The sequence below is a fragment of the Salvelinus alpinus genome, chromosome 23 (assembly GCF_045679555.1).
Source record: "Salvelinus alpinus chromosome 23, SLU_Salpinus.1, whole genome shotgun sequence".
NCBI classification, from domain to species: Eukaryota; Metazoa; Chordata; class Actinopteri; order Salmoniformes; family Salmonidae; genus Salvelinus; species Salvelinus alpinus.
This window is the reverse complement of record NC_092108.1, coordinates 22,878,352-22,894,925: the sequence shown is the minus strand read 5'-3', so window position 1 is coordinate 22,894,925 and position 16,574 is coordinate 22,878,352. Positions and strand designations below refer to the sequence as shown.

The following is a 16,574-nucleotide window of genomic DNA, read 5'->3' as shown; positions in this document are numbered from 1 at the left end:
GAGATGTTTAGTCACTGGCCTACACACAATACCCCATAATGTCAAAGTGGAATTACATTTTTTGACATTTTTACAAATTATTTAAAAATGAAAAGGTGAAATGTCTTGAGTCAATAATTATTCAACCCCTTTGTTATGGCAAGCCTAATTAGGTTCAGGAGTAAACATTTGCTAAACAAGTCACGTAATAAGTAGCATGGATAATATAATGTTTAGCATGATTTTTGAATGACCCCAAACATACAATTATCTGTAAGCTTCCTCAGTCGAACAGTGAATTTCAAACACAGATTCAACCACAGAGACCAGGGAGGTTTTCCAATGCCTCGCAAAGAAGGACACCTATTGGTAGATGGGTAAAAATGTAAAAAGCAGACATTGAATATCCCTTTGAGCATGGTGAAGTTATTAATTACACTTTGGATGGTGTATCAATACACCCAGTCATTACAAAGATACATACTGGAGAGGAAGGAAACCACTCAGGGATTTCACCATGAGGCCAATGGTGACTTTAAAATAGTTACAGAGTTGAATTGCTGTGATAGGATAAAACTGAGGATGGATCAACAACATTGTAGTTACTCCACAATACTAACCTAATTGTTGACAGAGTGAAAAGAAGGATGCCTGTACGGACAAAAATATTCCAAAACATGCGTCCTATTTACAATAAGGCACTAAAGTAAAACTGCAAAAAATGTGGGTAAGAAATTAACTTTATGTCCTGAATACAATAGTTATGTTTGGGGAAAATCCAACACAGCACATCACTCAGTACCACTCTTCATTTTTTCAAGCATGGTGGTGGCTGCATCATGTTATGGGTATGGTTGTCATTGGCAAGTACTAGGGAGCTTTTGTAGGATAAAAATAAATGGAGTAGAGCTAAGCACAGGCAAAATCCTAGAGGAAAACCTGGTTCTATCTGCTTTCCAACAGACACTGGGAGACAAATTCACTTTTCAACTTGACAATAACCTAAAACACAAGGCCAAATATACACTGGAGTTGCTTACTAAGATGACATTGAATGTTCCTGAGTGCCCTAGTTACAGTGTTGACTTAAATCTGCTTGAAAATCTATGACAAGACTTGAAAATGGCTGTCTAGCAATGATCAACAACAACTTGCCAGAGTTTGAAGAATTTTTTAAAGAATAATGTGCAAATATTGTACAATCCAGGTGTGCAAAGCTCTTAGAGACATACCCAGAAAGACTCACAACTGTAATCACTGCCAAAGTTGAATCTAACATGTATTGACTCAGGGGGTTTAATACTTATCTAATAAAGATATATTAGTGTTTTATTTTTCCAATTTGTTTTAGAAATGTTCAAATTTTTCTTACACTTCGACATTACAGTATTTTTTGTAGATCGTTGACAAAAAATTACAATTAAAATCAATTCTAATCCAACTTTGTAACACAACAAAATGTCGGAGAAGTCAAGGGTTGTGAATACTTTCTGAAGGCGCTGTAACTTTGCTAAGATGTTGATATTTTCAGTAGATCTTTTGGCTGTTGCGTTGCTTTAAGGTTCACTGATGGTATATATACCTGATGGTACAAGGCCCACCAACATATCCCAACATGTAGTTTGACTCTTGGCCGTCCGAAAGGGGAACAATGAATAGCTAAATAAATACACAAACCCTGTATGGATTCATATTTAAAATTTCAAGTAACAATCATGTCTAATTGTCAGTTGTGATGCTAATGATTAATGAATTAAACATGGATCCATCAATTAGTCCCCACAGAGCAGACCTAGACCACTTCTGCATAAAGCAGCGTATAATGTAATTACACCGGAGCTATAATCAGCTGGTCGCGTCAGGGGAGAATGTTTTCTATCTGCCTCATAGAAATAGTATTCGAATATTAGACAAGAGTATCTTGTCAAAATATCGAAGCTTGTAAATGTTGTCTTTCTCTTCTGCTTTAACTTTAGACAATACAATGATCCATCAAGTTATATCTTGGATGCTAGTGTGCAGTGTGAAAGGCAGAAACGGAGTCAGAATTTGTCGCTGGTGTATTTGATGCATTTTGGTCAGAAAATGTTTCACTTCTGATTCTCACTTCTGTTTTAAAGTTGGCGTTGAGGCCCAGTTTAGTTATTATTAGAACTTTAGTAGCAGTGATTTTATGTTGAGCAAGTTGTCTAAATTAATTGAGGTATTGAAATATTGAATGTAACCGTCGCATTGAAATACATAACATAATGCGAAGCAGTTATATTTTATTCACTAGTACTACCACTTATCTTAGAGAAGTGATATTTTTTTATTTTTCAATTTGATGAATCATCCATATAGATCATCCATATATATAATATACAGTGGGGAGAACAAGTATTTGATACACTGCCGATTTTGCAGGTTTTCCTACTTACAAAGCATGTAGAGGTCTGTAATTTTTATCATAGGTACACTTCAACTGTGAGAGACGGAATCTAAAACAAAAATCCAGAAAATCACATTGAATGATTTTTAAGTAATTAATTTGCATTTTATTGCATGACATAAGTATTTGATACATCAGAAAAGCAGAACTTAATATTTGGTACAGAAACCTTTGTTTGCAATTACAGAGATCATACGTTTCCTGTAGTTCTTGACCAGGTTTGCACACACTGCAGCAGGGATTTTGGCCCACTCCTCCCTACAGACCTTCTCCAGATCCTTCAGGTTTCGGGGCTGTCGCTGGGCAATACGGACTTTCAGCTCCCTCCAAAGATTTTCTATTGGGTTCAGGTCTGGAGACTGGCTAGGCCACTCCAGGACCTTGAGATGCTTCTTACGGAGCCACTCCTTAGTTGCCATGGCTGTGTGCTTCGGGTCATTGTCATGCTGGAAGACCCAGCCACGACCCATCTTCAATGCTCTTACTGAGGGAAGGAGGTTGTTGGCCAAGATCTCGCGATACATGGCCCCATCCATCCTCCCCTCAATACGGTGCAGTCGTCCTGTCCCCTTTGCAGAAAAGCATCCCCAAAGAATGATGTTTCCACCTCCATGCTTCACGGTTGGGATGGTGTTCTTGGGGTTGTACTCATCCTTCTTCTTCCTCCAAACACGGCGAGTGGAGTTTAGACCAAAAAGCTCTATTTTTGTCTCATCAGACCACATGACCTTCTCCCATTCCTCCTCTGGATCATCCAGATGGTCATTGGCAAACTTCAGACGGGCCTGGACATGCGCTGGCTTAAGCAGGGGGACCTTGCGTGCGCTGCAGGATTTTAATCCATGACGGCGTAGTGTGTTACTAATGGTTTTCTTTGAGACTGTGGTCCCAGCTCTCTTCAGGTCATTGACCAGGTCCTGCCGTGTAGTTCTGGGCTGATCCCTCACCTTCCTCATGATCATTGATGCCCCACGAGGTGAGATCTTGCATGGAGCCCCAGACCGAGGGTGATTGACCGTCATCTTGAACTTCTTCCATTTTCTAATAATTGCGCCAACAGTTGTTGCCTTCTCACCAAGCTGCTTGCCTATTGTCCTGTAGCCCATCCCAGCCTTGTGCAGGTCTACAATTTTATCCCTGATGTCCTTACACAGCTCTCTGGTCTTGGCCATTGTGGAGAGGTTGGAGTCTGTTTGATTGAGTGTGTGGACAGGTGTCTTTTATACAGGTAACGAGTTCAAACAGGTGCAGTTAATACAGGTAATGAGTGGAGAACAGGAGGGCTTCTTAAAGAAAAACTAACAGGTCTGTGAGAGCCGGAATTCTTACTGGTTGGTAGGTGATCAAATACTTATGTCATGCCATAAAATGCAAATGAATTACTTAAAAATCATACAATGTGATTTTCTGGATTTTTGTTTTAGATTCCGTCTCTCACAGTTGAAGTGTACCTATGATAAAAATTACAGACCTCTACATGCTTTGTAAGTAGGAAAACCTGCAAAATCGGCAGTGTATCAAATACTTGTTCTCCCCACTGTATATATATATATATATATGTATATATATATATGTATATATATATATATATATATTTACAAATAAACTCACTTAATTTTGGGATTTTCAAATATGCCAGCTCATGCCATCAGTCAGTAACTCACTCAAAATTACCTCAAAATTGTCCCCCCCATCAACAATGATTAAACACACATGTGAGGGATTTTGTTCAAATTTACTGCATCTTTCCACCATGATTCTTCATCAGATAATCTCTCCCCTCTCTCCAATGCCCTGGTTTGGGGATGCTAATTCAGCCAGCACTCCCCTGCATGGTTCTCTCTCTTTCCCTCTCCTCTCTCTCTGCGATCCCACTCCTTCCCCTCTGGGACCTGAAGATTAATATTCCCGGGCCCAACAAGATAATTACTGATACCAATTAGACATGATTATGTGAATTTGATACACTTATTACTCTCGCTAATGAGAAGGACGTCTTATCCTAACAAGAGCACCGCGGCGCTTGGTTTACTTTACACACAGTATATTATATCTGGCTACTGTTATTGTTGTTAAACCTCAATCTGAATAATATATATTTTTTACGTCTCATAATTGTAAACAAAAGTCCTTGATGTGTTACAAGTAACACAATACATATTATGTGACTTTTACCAAAACAAAGTGTTTTACTGCTACCCTTTCAGAGCAGTCTTTGCTGTCAGTAGATTAAGTTATATTAAACTGATGCTCAATTATTGCTTCTAGTCTATCATATCTTGGAGAATACCCAGCAGAAATTATAATATAGTTGATAACTCCCTTTTGTTTTTACTACAACCTAAGGAGTAGAGCATCTTGTTACATTTCAGAGATGACTCATCCACTCTATTATCTCTAGTTGGGCTTAATGTGTGGTAACAAATGCTCATGGGTAACTTTATAGTAGTATAGTATTCTCTATTGCAGCTCTGACAATAAAAACCCATACTTGATCTTATAAGTCTGTTGATTTACTGATGAATACCATGTACTGTATATCATTTGACTCAGAATCAACCATGAATGACTTATTTAGTTACATTTGATTGTGATTTTGTACAGGGAATGGTGGATAACGTTTTGGTTAAAATAAAATAATTATCATAGACTAATTTCATTGGATGAAAATACATATATATTTTTATATTAGAACACTGTGCTAGAAGAAGTCAAGTCAGTATCTGTTGTGTTGTGTGGCTGTCCAGACAGGAACAGGAGGGAAGGACCCCACACGGTGCTGCCTAGCCCATGAATTAGTAAATGGAGGCAGGCAGACAGGCAAAGAGACGTCCGTGGTTTGCCTGATTGGAAGTCGGGGAGAGAGAGGGGGCCTGCCGCTTGCCGACGGCGGGAGAGATGGATGTGGCAGTCAAAAGGATGAGGCGAGATAATTAGCGATCAGAGTGTATCTTGTTAATTAAGGGCTAATTAGAGACAGGCGGGGGAGAGGGGGAGATGGGGGAAGGCAGGGAAGGGGTGGAGGGTTTACACATGTAACACAGAGAGATGAACACAAGAAAGGGGGCGGCAGCATTGTGCAACTTTACTATAATGTCTGTTCTCGTACAGATAAAAAGAAAAACAGAAAGAGAACTGCACTTGTTATTAACAAATATGGCTTGTTTGATGCAACATACAATTGAATTTGCAAAAGAGATTGTAACCTCAGTGAAATGCACCTCTTTGTACAGGTACATGAGATGATGATGCATGACACTCTCTCTCTCTCTCTCTCTCTCTCGCTCTCGCTCTCGCTCTCGCTCTCGCTCTCGCTCTCTCTCTCTCTCTCTCCAGGTGCGCCCCACTCTAACAGTAGTACGTCCCTCCAGTCAGAGCATTCGGTCGGCGGGGGAAGTAAAGACGGCATGCACCAACGCTCCTTCTCTGTGTCCAGCGCTGACCAATGGAACGAGGCCGTCATCAACACCAGTGCAAGCACCGGGACCGGTGAGACTGACGACCACACCTCCCATGTCATCATCCCTCCACCTTTTCTTCCTCCTCCTTTTTTACTCCATCTTCCCTGCTCCTTCTTCCACAACTCCACTCCCACTATTTACTCAATGAAGTCTCAGCCACTCGATGTCATTGAAATAGATGTAGCGAGATGGTGACACACGACACAATGAACAATAGAAAACGTCCAGAACAGACCTGGTACAGTCATATCAGTGGAGGTGCAATAGCCGTTCGTATTCATTACGGCACACTGTAGCAAAACCTTTTGCAGAGGAAAACAAGTGTTTCTTATTGGAAAAGTTCAGGTAGTCCCTCCTTGTTTCAGTCCGTTTTCTTCCATTTGGTGCCTAATGAATAGGACCCTGGTATTGGTGAAGAGGTGGAATAGAACAAAGCTCGTTTTCATAATGAGGTAATCAGGCTTTTGATCGCTGTGACCTTTTCGCCTACTGTTATCTTACAGAAGCGAAAGATGATGGTGGAGAGGAAGTGAGTGAAGGTTATTTGCCATCCCAGCACCCTAACTCCGCTTCCCTCCCACCCCATCACAGAGTCTTGCCAGCGCACTTGAGTGAAGTAAAATAATACATTTGCTGTGCGTGTTGGCTCCTCTCCCCCCCTCACTCTCTCCGCAATAGGAAAATTAATGCTTTTCGGGGGTACCATTCATCACCAGTTATTTCCCCTCTCTTTGTGGTTGGCAGTAAAAAAGCACTTAAATGCACATCAACAGAATAACAGTCATTTCCATGCATGTTTGCACTCTGCTAGTTCTCATTAGCGCGGTGGCGGCGGCGGCCCCCTCCCCATCGGCTCCCAGGGGCCCCGGCAGTTTAAAGAGCGCTCTTTTCGAGCACTGCTGGAGTCCAACACTGTGCCGTGCGCACAGCCTCATGGTTCCACAGACAAGCCCCGTCTCTCATTTGCAACTGCCAAACGATCAATTCTGCCTGGACGCAGGCAGGCACTTCTATCATAACCCCCTACCCCTCTACTCTCCCATCAGCAGCACGCCCAAAGCAGAATTACTTAGAGGAGAGAGTGTGGTGGGGTCCTCTCAAATAATTGTGTGTGTGTGCGCATGTGTACCTGTATACATGCTTGTGTGTTTGTGTTTTCACATTTGTGTGTACTCTAGGCTACATGTCTTATATATGTTGTTCAGGAGTGAGCCATGCGTATGTGGTCAATGTATGTGTGTGTGTATTCCAAAACACTGTGCTGTCATCCCACTCTACCGATACGCTACTTACTAAACAGCGAGCTAAAATCTATTTCCTTGTTTGGTAAACTGAGAAGACTTGACTTCATATTAGCATAGCTCATTAGCCACCATCCTTTCTTCTCCTAGACCAGATTTTCAATTCCCTCCATTACTCAGCTTTCTTCAATTATATCCATGGTTCTCTTTAAGGTAACCACGAATGAGCCAAATGAGCTGAGAATGATAGATATTCGAGAAGTCATGTCAAATGGTAAATATGTTACTTTGTTCCGTTCTTGCATTACCAATATTGTATACTGACACTACATTTGGGCGATTCAGAAGGGCTTTATCATTTGAAAACAAGTAGACTTCAATGTGTTCTTTGAGTATTGCATTCATTGATATGCCTCCCTGCCCTACAAATAGTGACTCTCAATTAAACCGTACAGCAGAATAGTCATTCAATGTGATATGTGACTGCAGTGTTTGAAGGTAACAACATAACAGTTGATTGAATTGTGACCTCTCTATCTTTCACTCTAATGGAACCTTCAATAATCAATAGGAGGAAGGTCCACCGTTCATTCAGAATGTTTTACCATTTGAATAGACGTCAACCCAGCCCCAATCACTCCATTATCCTTCGTCAAGGTTGCAGGTTAACATAAAACATGGTTCTTCTTAGAAGAAAAATAAAAAATAGCAGATTGATGATATGCTGAAGAATAAAATGCATCTTAGCCCAGGTAACCATTTCCATATTATTTAAAGAACGTCCTCATTTGTAAACCTATTGAGGGAGATGCTGGGGGAGCTAGCTACATCTCTTGAATATTGAACGTAGCCTTTTGATTAAATCTCAACCCCATTTTGTCTATTGCTTCGCAGACCACTCTTATTCTGGGCCCACACAAGAAGCTGTGTTTAGAAGCTGTCTTTCCTTTATATACTTCATCCTTTACACCTGAATTAAAAACAGACTTGACAGGCACCTAAGCACTGTGACATTTTTACAAATGGCAATATAACTCTGTCAATGCCAAAGTGAGTGACCCCCAGTTAAAGTTTTGTTGTAGTATGCAGTATCCTGCTAACTGGGGAGCAGACAAACATTTTGACCAAGTCTGAGTGTTTGAGAAGTTTTTTTTATAGTATATATACAGGTCACTGCCAAAATAAAGGAAATACCAACATAGTGTCTTAGTAGGGCGTTGGGCCACCACATGCCTGAACAGCTTCCATGCATCTTGGCATAGATTCTACAAGTGTCTGGAACTCTATTGGAGGGATGCGAAACCATTCTTCCACGACAAATTTCATAATTTGGTGTTTTGTTGATAGTGGTGTAAAATGCTCTCTCAAACGCCGCTCCAGAATCGCAGGTTGACGTTTATTGTCATAAGTCTTCTCCTGGAGGCAGAACTGAGCGATTTCCCCTTAGATAGGCCAGCTGCAATTGCTATATTGTAAAAATTCATGAAAACAAACATTTGGTTAGGGTTAGGAGTGGGGTTAAGGTTAGGTTGACTTTGTGGCTGTGCCAGCTAGTGACCACTGCAGAGCTGCCTCCAGAACAAGATTATTGACGAAAAACTCCAACCTGCTCCAGAATCTCCCATAAGTGTTCAATTATTGTTGAGATCTGGTGACTGAGACGGCCATGGTTTACATAATTTTCATGCTCATCAAACCATTCAGTGACCACTTGTGCCCTGTCGATGGGAGCATTGTCATCCTATGGGGGCATAACCAAAACAATGGCCTGCCCAGCATTTTTATACATGACCCTAAGCATGATTGCTTAATTAACTCAGGAACCACATCTGTGTGGAAGCACCTGCTTTCAATATACTTTGTATCCCTCACTTACTGAACTGTTTCCATTATTCTGGCAGATACCTGTAGGTATATACACCATCAGAGTATGTTTCTCCAGTGAAGGTATTTCATCACAGAGGCAGTGAGTGAAGGCAGGACCAGCCTGTTCTGTACCTCAGGGTGTTCTGCTGTATTGCTGGAACTCTACTCTGCTCTGCCCTCCCGTCGCGTACTGGAGAGCGTGGTACATGGGGAGTTTGATTTCCACGCCGGGTCCGTAATGAAGTTTGACATTTAGTTTGGAGAGAGCAGCAGAGCGCGATCAGGCCTTGATTAGTGCACTCTAATTGAGGATAATAAGGGGGAGACGGTGATTGTTTCTAATTTTTGCCATTAATTGCAGCCGATGCCGTTGATTGAGGACAGGCAGTGAGCTGCTGCCGTGTCAAGGGGCCTAGCCGGCGAAATCACAGTGCTCCCATACCCAGAGCCTCTTGAATTACGCATTTAGAAATTAAATGAAAAACTCTCTCTCTCATTCTGTCTCTGTGTCTCTCTCTCTCGTTCTCATTCATTCTCATTGTGAGAAGGCTGCCGGTTTGCGGTAGGGCCAGAAAGCTGTTAGCAGTTCGGTGCTGCGGTGGATAGCGAGCTATTAGCCCCCTCTTTGTCTCGCCCACAGTCTTCATCATGCAGCATGTTTAAACGGTAATTTCCCCGGTGGGAGTGTAATACACTGTAATCACAGGTTAGCCCTGATACCTATTCCACAGTACCTGCCTGCCCAGGAGGAGAGGCTGGGAGAGGCTATATGGCACTCAGCTGAGAGGAGAGAGAGACTCCTGATCCTCAATATGCTTCATTCCCGCCCCTCGTTACCTCGCTCTCTCGCTCCCGACAGCCCCTCATAACCACTAGCTAATAATGCCAAAGTGAACTCGCTGAGCGGCTCACAACAGTAAGCTACAGTGCCTCCATTTTAAACAGAGAGCCAGTTGGTGGCATCTACTCCTAAGTTTTATTATGGGAAATCTGATGCGATCCATCAGATATGGATAGCTTTGAATTGAGGTGCACTTCAGATGAGTCAACACTAGATTATGTTGGATGACTAGTGCACTGCCAGGGACTATCTGATATTGTTGCTCAATGATGTGTATGCATGGTTTAACAGACTCATATCAGTGAGTAATAGATATACATTGAGTGTACAAACATTAGGAACACCTGCTCTTTCTATGATAAATCAAATCAAATTGTATTTGTCACTTGCACTGAATACAACAGGTGTAGCACTTACCGTGAAATGCTTACTCACAAGCCTTTAACTAACAATGCAGTTCAAGAAATAGAGTTAAGAAAATATTTACTAAATAAACTAAAGTAAAAAAATATATAAAAAGTAACACAATAAAATAACAATAATGAGGCTATAGACAGGGGGTACCGGTACCGAATCAATGTGCGGGGATAAAGGTTAGTCGAGGTAATCTGTACATGTAGGTAGGGGTAAAGTGACTATGCATAGATAATAAACAGCGAGTAGCAGCAGTGTAAAAACAAAGGGTGGTGTGTCAATGTAAATAGTCCGGGTGGCCATTTGATGAATTGTTCAGCAGTCTTATGGCTTGTGGGTAGAAGCTGTTAAGGAGCCTTTTGGACTTGGCGCTTCGGTACCGCTTGCCATGCGGTAGCAGAGAGAACGTTCTATGACTTGGGTGACTGGAGTCTTTGACAATTTTTGGCCTTCGTCTGACACCGTATATAGGTCCTGTATGGCAGGAGGCTTGGCCCCAGTGTTGTACTGGGCCGTACGCACTACCCTCTGTAGCACCTTACAGTCGGATGCCGAGCAGTTGCCATACAAGACGGTGATGCAACCGGTCAGGATGCTCTCGATGGTGCAGCTGTTGAACTTTTTGAGAAAATGGCTACCCATGCCAAATCTTTTCAGTCTCCTGAGGTAGAGATGCGTGCCCTCTTCACGAATGTCTTGGTGTGTTTGGACCATGTTAGTTTGTTGGTGATGTGGACACCAAGGAACTTTAATCTCTCGACCTGCTCCACTACAGCCCCGTCGATGTGAATGGGGGCGTGTTCGGACCTCCTTTTCCTGTAGTCCACAATCAGCTCCTTTGTCTTGCTCACGTTGAGGGATAGGTTGTTGTCCTGGCACCACACTGCCAGGTCTCTGACCTCCTCCCTATAGGCTGTCTAATCATTGTCAGTGATCAGGCACTGTTGTGTCGTCAGTAAACTTAATGGTGGTGTTGGAGTCGTGCTTGGCCACGCAGTCGTGGGTGAACAGGGAGTACAGGAGGGGACTGAGCACGCACTCCTGAGGGGCCCCCGTGTTGAGGATCAGCGTGGCAGATGTGTTGTTGCCTACCCTTACCACCTGGGGGTGGCCCATCAGGAAGTCCAGGACACAGTTGCAGAGGGAGGTGTTTAGTCCCAGGGTCCTTAGCTTAGGGATGAGCTTTGTGGGCACTATGGTGTTGAACGCTGAGCTGTAGTCAATGAACAGCATTCTCACATAGGTGTTCCTTTTGTCCAGGTGAAAGATATGATCCCTTATTGATGTCACTTGTTAAATCCACTTCAATCAGTGTAGATGAAGGGGAGGAGACCGGTTAAAGAAGGATTTTTTTGAGGCATTGATTGTGTATGTGTGTCATTCAGAGAGTGAATGAGAAAGCCAAAAGATGGTAGTAGGTGCCAGGTACACCAGTTTGAGTGTGTCAAGAACCGTTACACTGCCGGATTTTTCACACTCAACCGTTTCCGTGTATATCAAGAATGGTCCACCACCCAAATTACATCCAGCCAACTTGACACAACAGTGGAAAGCATTGGAGTCAACATGGGTCAGCATCCCTGTGGAATGCTTTCGACACCTTGTAGAGTCCATCCCCCGGCAAATTGAGGCTGTTCTGAGGGCAAACGGGGGTGCAACACAATGCTGGGAAGATGTTCCTAATGTTTTGTACACTCAGTATATACACTATATATACAAAAGTATGTGTACCCTTTAAATTAGTGGATACGGCTATTTCAGCCACACCTGTTGCTGACAGGTGTTTAAAATCGAGCACACAGCCATGCAATCTCCATAGCCAACATGGGCAGTAGAATGGCCTTATTGAGGAGCTCAGTGACTTTCAACGTGGCACCGTCATAGGATGACACCTTTCCAACAAGTCAGTTCGTCACATTTCTGCCCTGCCAGAGCTGCCCCGGTCAACTGGTAATGTCTAGGAGCAACAACGGCTCAGCCGCAAAGTGGTAGGCAACACAATCTCACAGAATGGGACCACCGAGTGCTGAAGAGTGTAACAATTTACTGTCCTCGTTTGCAGCACTCACTACTGAGTTCCAAATTATCTCTGGAAGCAACGTCGACACAAGAACTGTTCTTCGGGAGCTTCATGAAATGGGTTTCCACGGCCAAGCAGCCGCACGCAAGCCTAAGATCACCATGCACAATGCCAAGTGTCGGCGGGTATGGTGTAAAGCTCACCACCATTGGACTCTTGAGTAGTGGAAACGCGTTCTTTGGAGTGATTAATCACGCTTCACCATCTGGCAGTCCGTCATGTTCCACAACATTAGGGGCAGAAAATTGATAATTAGAAGTGTTTATGACACGACGGGTCCCCAAAGGGGAGCTCTCCACTCTCACCTCAAGCCACATTAAACAAATGCTGCCTGTCATCGTCGAGAGGAGGACAAGGTTGGAGGGTTCGGGACCCTTCTCCGTTCCCTTCTTCTCCGCTCCGAGCTGCCATACTGAGCTGTGCTGGCGGGACAGACACTGGGGTAGAGGTAGAGAGGGAGGGGGTGTAGAGGGAGGAGGGGAGGGGAGAAGGTACTCTGTGGACCCCTGTGCCCCCAGCTGTCTGCACCCAGCTAATGACTGGTCTCGGGGGCTTTTGTGGGAGAAGCAGGGAAATTGAAACAGACGCCCCGACACGCCACGCCACGGCTACATGTGTGGCTTTACCTCTGTGCTGCCATTCAAAACCAACCGGTGAGGAGAGGAGAGAAGGAGGGAGAGAACTAGGGTTCTGGTAGGCTAGGCCAGTACTAAGCATCACAAATTCACTATATGCTTATTGATCTTGCGGCGTCCATTAAGTTTCGATAATCAATAGCCTTTTTTTGTATCTCCTATATAAATGTGTCCACATTTGACTGTTAATAGCTAGATTTGCATCCATTTTGACAACGATTTGCATACGAATATTCAAAAATCTGGAAAAAAAAACATATGCAAATTTTTCCACCAGAGGTGTTTCCATCGAACTGACTTGTTGCTGATAAAAGCTGTGTGTGATGACGTAGTGAACATAAAGCACTTTTACGCTTAGGTTTCCATGTACTGAATAAAAAAACGAGCTAATGTGTTTCCATCGTATTTTCAACTCTACCGATAGATTTGTCACAAAAACTGTTGCGATAGATAGCATACTTGCCCAATCTCATCTTGGTGTATGCTCTCTAGACAACCGTTCGCTGATAAAGTGGACAGGGTAGATTATATGATGACATATGGATAAGAGCAAGATCATTTTTATTTGATCATTGGCAGCCAAGCAACAATCACCAATAATACCCTGGATATTTTTGGGAAATTTGCTTGAAGCTCATCACCATGCACTTAACCACCATAAGTTAAGTTTTCATCTGCCTATAAACTCAGCATGTTTTTCCACGTCGTGGTGGTAGTAGAACGTAACATATCATCGCGTGACTCCAAGTTTACTTTGACATGATGGTTATTATTAAACATTTTACGCATAAATGCATTTCCACTGGAATTGTCACAATCTATTTTACAGACCAAAAAATGATCACCCAGTCTAACGTATTTTGTTTTATCGACATTAGGACATTTTACTGACAAATTTGCGGTTTCAATTAGGCCTGTCGTGAGTTTTATTTATGCGTCAGGTAATTCATCCACATGAAATGGTTAGATGATGTCACGTTCTGACCTTTATTTTCCTTTGTTTTGTCTTTAGTTAGTTTGGTCAGAGCGTGAGTTGGGGTGGGCAGTCTATGTTATGTGTTTCTATGTTTAAGTTTGTCAATTGGCCTGATATGGTTCTCAATCAGAGACAGGTGTTTTGCATTGTCTCTGATTGGGAACCATATTTAGGTTGCCTGTTTTCACTGTTGGTTTGTGGGTGTTTGTTTCCTGTGTCTGTGTTCATGCCACACGGGACTGTTTCGGTTAGGTTACTTTGTTATTTTGTATTTTTTGTCGTGTTCAGTGGATTATATTAAAACATGGACACTTACCACTCTGTGCTTTGGTCCGATCATTCTTCCACCACCGACGATCGTTACAGATGAAGACCTGCTTATTCATGTGAAATAAGATAAACATATGCATTCCACTACGAGTGTACAAAATATGTATGGTTCCTTTTAAAAATGTTAATTATAATGTTGTTCTGATAAATCCAACAGCATTTATACATACCGCATTAACAGATGTACGCCTATAGTGTGTTGGCTCCTATATTTTTATGCCCACGCTCCAACCAGGCTGCCTGGGGCCTTTAAAGAGCTCCAGTCTCCTCCACTTAAGCATCCTCCACCTCCTGCTGAGCCCATCCCACATCCCACTCCTCCCTCCAACATAGCCCCATCTCCCGTAAGGTAATGACCAAATTAGGCCTAACAACTGATGTTGTACACTAGTGGCTAATGGCACAGCCAGCGACAGTGGCGGCATTAGAGTATGTGCAACAACAACGGCAATAATCCCTGATACGAGCCCCCTTCCTTCTTGTCCTACCGCCCTCCGCTCCTGGTGCCTGGGGCTGGGACGGTGCGGAGGGAGAGGAAAATGAATGGAGTTTGCCACACTACAATGAACTTCTGATGGGAGACAATGGAGGAGGCTGCCTGCTCTCCACACGGGGTGGCAGAAGGAGAGCAATATGGGGCCCATGGACTGGCCATCGCTGCCTCTCACCGGCCCCCAAGGCTCCTGGCCCCCATCTCTCCTCTCCCCAGATTCATAATGGCATCCTGAGGGGGAGAGGGAAAGTGATGTCAAATGTCAGGAGACCAGAAAGATGGCAAGTTGACCCCCCCACCCGTACCCACTCCTCCATCTTTTCAGCCCTCTATCTCCTCTTTGCCCAACAGTGGTGCAGGTTAAATATCACATTTATGAAATCACTTAGGCAACCAGAAACAAAGCTGGCTCTTAGTCCCTTGTCACTCACTGACAGTCGTCTAGAGAGCTTGGCCTGGGGCTAACCTAACTAACCATTTGTTTGCTGAGCTGCCCCCATACCTGTCTGTTCTTCCTTCATCCGCTCTAAAGCCACAGCAGTACAGATACTTTTGGACCGCTAGTATCTCAGTTTTGGGTTGGCATCTTTTTTATTGCGATTACTTTGCATTCATTTTGTTGGTATCAGGGTATGAATTACCACTGTATGGTGTTTTTTATATTATGGTACATCATCACTAGTCAATATCTCATGATTCATATCCTTCTGTCTTTCCCTTCTAAACTTGCAAATGTAGTATGTTTCTGTGTGTGTTTACACAGTATTAAACATCTTGTACATAGCATGTCAAAAAGTACAGTTGATCGTGATATCTTTTACTGATCAGTGTTTCTCTCTTTCTCCAGCCAACGGGATGGCCGAGCCCCTGACCTGCAGCTCTGGGGTGGGCAGTGCCACCAGTCCTAAGCAGGAGCCTCCCCCCTCGCCTCACGCCAACCGCAAGAGACACAGACGGAAAAAGAGCACAGGCATCACCAAGCCAGACGGACCGTCTACAGGCAACGAAGGTAAGTCAGGAGTTAACACAGGAGTTATAAAAGACGCTCCTTCTGCAAACTCGTCAAAACAGTCTGCAACAATGCATAAACATTTAAAACAGTCTGAAATGGCAACATATTCTGAAACTGCAACAAAAACAAACAAGTGCAAACATAGTAAATCTGGTTAGCGTACTGGACTCCAGTGCAAGTCCATGTATAGCCTCCCTTATTCTCCCCATCTAGCCATAGTGTGAAGAACCAACCGCCCTGAGCTCCAGAAGCTGTGGATCTCCTCTTCTCCACTCAGCAATGGAGTGGCAGCCAACCCTCTGCTCAATTAATAATGATTCTCCAGCCTGATGATGAATGGACAGCTCTAATTGGATGGCATTGTGAAACACAGACTCCTGTCTCTAAGGCCATAAAACTGATGTCACTGGAGCCAGAGATGATCAATCAACATGATTGATACGCTGCATATCGACAGCATTGGCACCGACGCCTCCTTAATGACCCTTAGTATTTATAATCATTACACTTTTACCATGGTGTCGCTGACAGACCTCCTAGTTTGAATGAGACTGCCTTCTAGTTTGAATGAGACCACTGACCACATCGTTTCAAGCATAGATCACAAGCACCGGTGGTAAGTGTTGTTGTTGATATGTTGGTACACTAGTTTCAATGTCAAAGGTAGGTGAGTGAGTTCATTGTGTTTCTCTATCTGGTCTCTTTCGGCCAACTTGGATAATTCTTACCCCTGTTTTCCGTAGGAGTATTGATTTGACAGTATTAGGCCGTATTCACATCACCATGATTGTGCCCTCATTTGTTCCTAAGTAAGC

At 43.3% G+C, this 16,574-nt stretch overlaps 1 protein-coding gene across 3 annotated transcripts in view; it reads left to right on the top strand.

Annotated features, from left to right (window-relative positions):
• LOC139550594 (arf-GAP with GTPase, ANK repeat and PH domain-containing protein 3-like) overlaps window positions 1-16,574 on the top strand; it is a 262,197-nt gene that overhangs the window by 197,933 nt on the left and 47,690 nt on the right. For all 3 annotated transcript variants that reach the window (XM_071361567.1, XM_071361566.1, XM_071361565.1), the window contains exons 12-13: window positions 5,747-5,899; window positions 15,595-15,756. In XM_071361567.1, the coding sequence (XP_071217668.1) occupies window positions 5,747-5,899; window positions 15,595-15,756 (315 nt within the window). The remainder of the gene's footprint in view (window positions 1-5,746; window positions 5,900-15,594; window positions 15,757-16,574) is intronic.